The following is a 4,313-nucleotide window of genomic DNA, read 5'->3' as shown; positions in this document are numbered from 1 at the left end:
CCCGTGTGACCGGGGCCAGTCTTTCACAAGGTACCTTTGTCTTAAATAAGATGAATAATATCCGGTTATTTCCATAAGAGCATAAGCTGCCCATGTGTTTTGATCGATCTTGTTTAACTTTCAGTTTATTAATTTCTGATTAAAACATTCCTCTGTGCTTCTAATTCTTATATGCCATCAAGTCAATCAAGGTACAAAATACAGCTCTTGTGTCATCCTGTAAACACAGATATCATTACCAAAAGGCTGTTTTTTCTAAGAAGGGAGTCCTGTAATAATAATGAATTTAATTTCCACTCTTATTCCAGTTATTCATTTTCCATGCCGGTATTATAGGGGCGTGATCTGAAATTAATCATGAACCTATATTCATTTTTAACAAGAAGGAAGAGACAAAATTGTAATAGGATCTAGGGAATGCCCAACTTCTGTTTAGCTCTCAGAGTTTCAGCCAATTTCTAGTGTTCAAGAATAACGTTAGTCCTGCTATTCTGCCCCTGAAGTTCTAAAAATATGTATCTCCAACCATATTCATATCCTTTGCTAATATTCAACAAAATTCTCCTTCTCTAAATTTTATGACCACTTTTGTTGGTTTCCTAAACACCATCTATTTTCTTAATTGTGAGGCACAAACAAATTAATAATGTATGAATTTGAGTTTTTCTCTCTGATCATTTCATAACATATTTCCTTACCTTGGCATTCATCTTTAAATTCCCATAAAACACTCTCTGCGATAACAAGTCTGACTTCCCTAGCTTTATATTTGGAGCAGGAAAAGTACAGTTGACCTTTAATGCTATGCTCAGTAAGTGGTATGCCCTGATGAATCAAATTGTTTCTTGTAAGAAGATAACATCTGCTCTATGTCCTTAAAAAAAAAAGAGGATAGAACTTTTTTCTTTTAGTGGGGTGATTCGTGGTATTTACTTTTATAATTTCCTCCCCAATCTTTATCTGTTAGTGATGTTTTCATCCATCCAGATGTCTTGTTGACACATCCTTCTTATCACCTTAAGATGATAGTACTACTAAATGAGGCTCTTGTATTAAAACATTCTAAGGAATAGATAAGTCCACTGGTTGCTTGACATAAGATTTTATAAAGAGTTTGGTGTTGTGGGTAAATAGGTTATCTGCTCTTAAGGAAAGCTGGCCTAATTATGGAAAGAGGAACCCTTTGATAAATTGTTCATGTTACTTGCTCATGGCTACTTGAGATTTGCACTCCCAGACTACCCTACATTAACTCCACAGACATATGTTTCCAAGTACAACTTTATAAAAATCTGAAGCTTTTTATTTTCCATTTAGTTTAGCAAGTCCAGACATAAACATCTTACATTTGGTCTGTTATTCTGTTACTTTTATTTTTTTAGAGTCCTTTTACCAAAACCCATCTCTAGAAGATTGTTTAAAATATGTAAACACTAAAAAGATAAAATCATTTTCTGGAAATTATCAGATTTTTTTTTAAAAAATAAAGTGTTGAATTTGTTATGACTTCTGAAGATAATTTGTAAATTGCCTGGAAACAGAGCTGCCGGGATTTTAAATTGCTAAAAAGAAAACTCAGTAATTTCTCCCCATTTTTTCCATATTTTTTTGTTTATCAGGCTCACTATCATTTCATCAAATTTTAAGTTTCTTCTGAGCTGTGCACAATTTGTGAATTGGACATGGCCTGAGAAATTGAAGTTTCTGTACAGTGAAACATGCCTTCTGAAAGTTGGTCACAATACCAATTAGGTTACTGTTTTGATCTGGGTTGTTTATTATGCAACCCATGAAGTACAGTCACAAAGCTGCCAAATCTGTATGCAAGACCAAGCAATGTGCCTGTAGCATTCCAAAATATATAATCAAGCATATTGGAGTTACTGTATTGGCATACCTGATCATGCATGTCCCAATAGATATTTTACCTTCTGATCTGTAGAGCCAACAAGGGAGTGGGCAATACATGGACTTCCTGACTTCTTGGTTCTGTAAATTGTCTCTAAAAACACAGAAATAAATGTGGGTGATGGAAAGACTACTCAGTCGTAGTACCTCTTACTTTTGTTTCTGGTTTAGCAGTGCATGTCTTCTCAAAGGGCATTAAAGCAGTAATCACAGCTCTGAAAGAAAAAAGATCAGTTATGATTTCTGATAAGCCATTAGCACTATTTTAAGGAAAAAAAGATCACAGTGCCACAAGTACCCTTCCTTGATTAGGAAGTTAGTTTAACAATATATGACAGCAGTATGTACTATGTACTTCCCAGCAATCAAACTTCCCTAAGCAGGTATAAATTGATTGCACTGCTACAGATAGATAAAACCAAGTTGAAGAAGTTTTGCAGACTCTGCTTTTCTCACAAATAGCAAGCTTTTTGGACACTATTCTGTCTCCATTCCTCACTAGTTCCTTTTTCTAGTTATTAGAACCCTAACTCAGTGTAAAATGCTGATAAATAACATTGGTATCTGAACAATTTAGTCCTGCGCTAAATATTGGAGAATCTACATAAAATGAACTATAAAACTAGTTCACAGGAGCACACATTAGGACAGGTGGAAAGCATTTGGGATGGACTGGCTGAGGGGGATTTTGAACCTAACCACCAACTAAATTGCTCTATGCCTCATTATCTTTAGTGCCACACTTTTATCATTCCCAATAGTGGAGACACAAGTGGGAATGTCTCCTACTGCTGATAACAAGAGAAGAAGGAGAGATCCAGTCTTATCAACTGGTGCACTGATTCTCCCTACATATTAATCAATGTACAGGAACTCAACCTTGACACTCAAGCTTATGGAGTTCAGTTACCCTTGCAGGCTGGGCAAAGACAGAGAATCTCTGGCACAATGAACTTACATATTCTCTTATACCTCCTCACTAGGCATCTCCTGATGGACCAGCTTGGTGCTGGTGGCTTATATTAACTTTGCCCCTTGATGTGACCCGCAAGTTGGCTGTCTTTTCTGACACATCCCTGAAGAGCCGACTCACTCAGCTGAAGAATATTCTGAATGTCGTTTTGGAAAGCAGCGAATTCAATAGCTAGCTCTCCAGTGTCATCCTGGGAAGAATGCTGTGGCACAAAAGGAGCAAATTCTGCACTGTATTCCCCACCATTTTTCTTGGTGGGGTTGAAGCCTTAACTTTTTTTTGTTTTTCTTTTTGTTCTCTGTGCGTACATGTGGGGTTTTTTTGCTGTAGACCTGACCCCAGCAATAGGCAATGAATCAGCAAACTGAAACCATGTATGAAACAGTAGCAAGTTCCAGTAATGTTGGTGCACCATCCACAGAGAGTCTTTAATTGACCTTGTTAGGCATAAAAGGCAGTGGGTCTAGAAGTGACATTTGCCGAGGCACCTGACTGGCTTACCTGCCTTGCACTAAATGAAGAAATAGCTGCTTCCTCAGGCAAAAGGCATAGAGTCCTAGGTCTTGGGTCTTACAAATGGGTTCTGTGTATGCTAGATCCTTAAAAAAGAAACATCTTTAGAAAAGGCTGTCACATTTGAGTCTCATTTACTGTTTTGTTACAGATGTGCTCATTACTTATTTGTTTTGGTCTATATGTTGCTAAAATGATCTTTCTGGAAGGCTAAAAAAAGTTTGCTTGAATAGTATCCAGTCAGACTAGGATCTCAGAAACCCAGGTTTGAATCTTCCTTCTGCTTGGTGACCTTGGGCCAGTCACACACACCCAGCCCAACCTATCTCACAAAGGCTATTGTGAGGATAAAATGGAGGAGCGGGAAAACAACACAAGTCATTTGGGGTCCCTTCTAGGGAGAAAGTGGAGTATAAATGAAGTTCATACATAAACATATGATCGAAAAATTCAAACACAAGAAATTTCTTGAAATGCAGATGTTTATATGAAATAAAAAATGTTTTGGAATCCAATGCTGTCCACCTTTAAAAAAAAAAAGTTCTAAAAAAGTATAGATTTTTGCCTTTTGAAGTTGGTATTTATCTGCACAGACCGTACCACAAATTGCAGTGTAGTATGAAAGGAGCTGTGGGGCTGCCTTTATAGGTGTTATACAAGACAAGCTACTCATAATTTTTTGTTGTAATAGGGAGTGGTTGCTCCTGAAATATTTGAAGCACTGGAGAAATGTTCACATTGACCACACTCTCCCCATACCCTTTAAATGCTAAGAAGTGTCATGGCTTATTTACAAAAATAATTTTTGAGAACAGCATCAATTTATCTGTTTTTTAAATTCCCAACACAAGGTTTTCAGATTGACTAGCTGATGGTTAACAGCAGGATTGGGAAGCGTATGGGTTTGGGGAGGGGTGGT

General features: G+C 37.1%; 1 protein-coding gene across 1 annotated transcript in view; it reads left to right on the top strand.

Annotated features, from left to right (window-relative positions):
- The window catches only part of LOC107109514 (LON peptidase N-terminal domain and RING finger protein 3-like), a 46,012-nt gene extending 42,314 nt beyond the window's left edge, over positions 1-3,698 (top strand). Inside the window, exon 10 of the mRNA XM_015410163.1 lies at positions 2,892-3,698. Coding sequence (XP_015265649.1) covers positions 2,892-3,056 — 165 coding nt within the window. The 3' untranslated portion in view covers positions 3,057-3,698. The remainder of the gene's footprint in view (positions 1-2,891) is intronic.
- The last annotated feature ends 615 nt before the right edge of the window (positions 3,699-4,313 follow it).

The sequence above is a fragment of the Gekko japonicus genome, unplaced genomic scaffold, assembly GCF_001447785.1.
Source record: "Gekko japonicus isolate JY-2015 unplaced genomic scaffold, Gekko_japonicus_V1.1 scaffold720, whole genome shotgun sequence".
Classification (NCBI taxonomy): Eukaryota; Metazoa; Chordata; class Lepidosauria; order Squamata; family Gekkonidae; genus Gekko; species Gekko japonicus.
The sequence above is the reverse complement of the archived record's forward strand: the minus strand, read 5'-3'. Positions and strand labels throughout refer to the sequence as shown.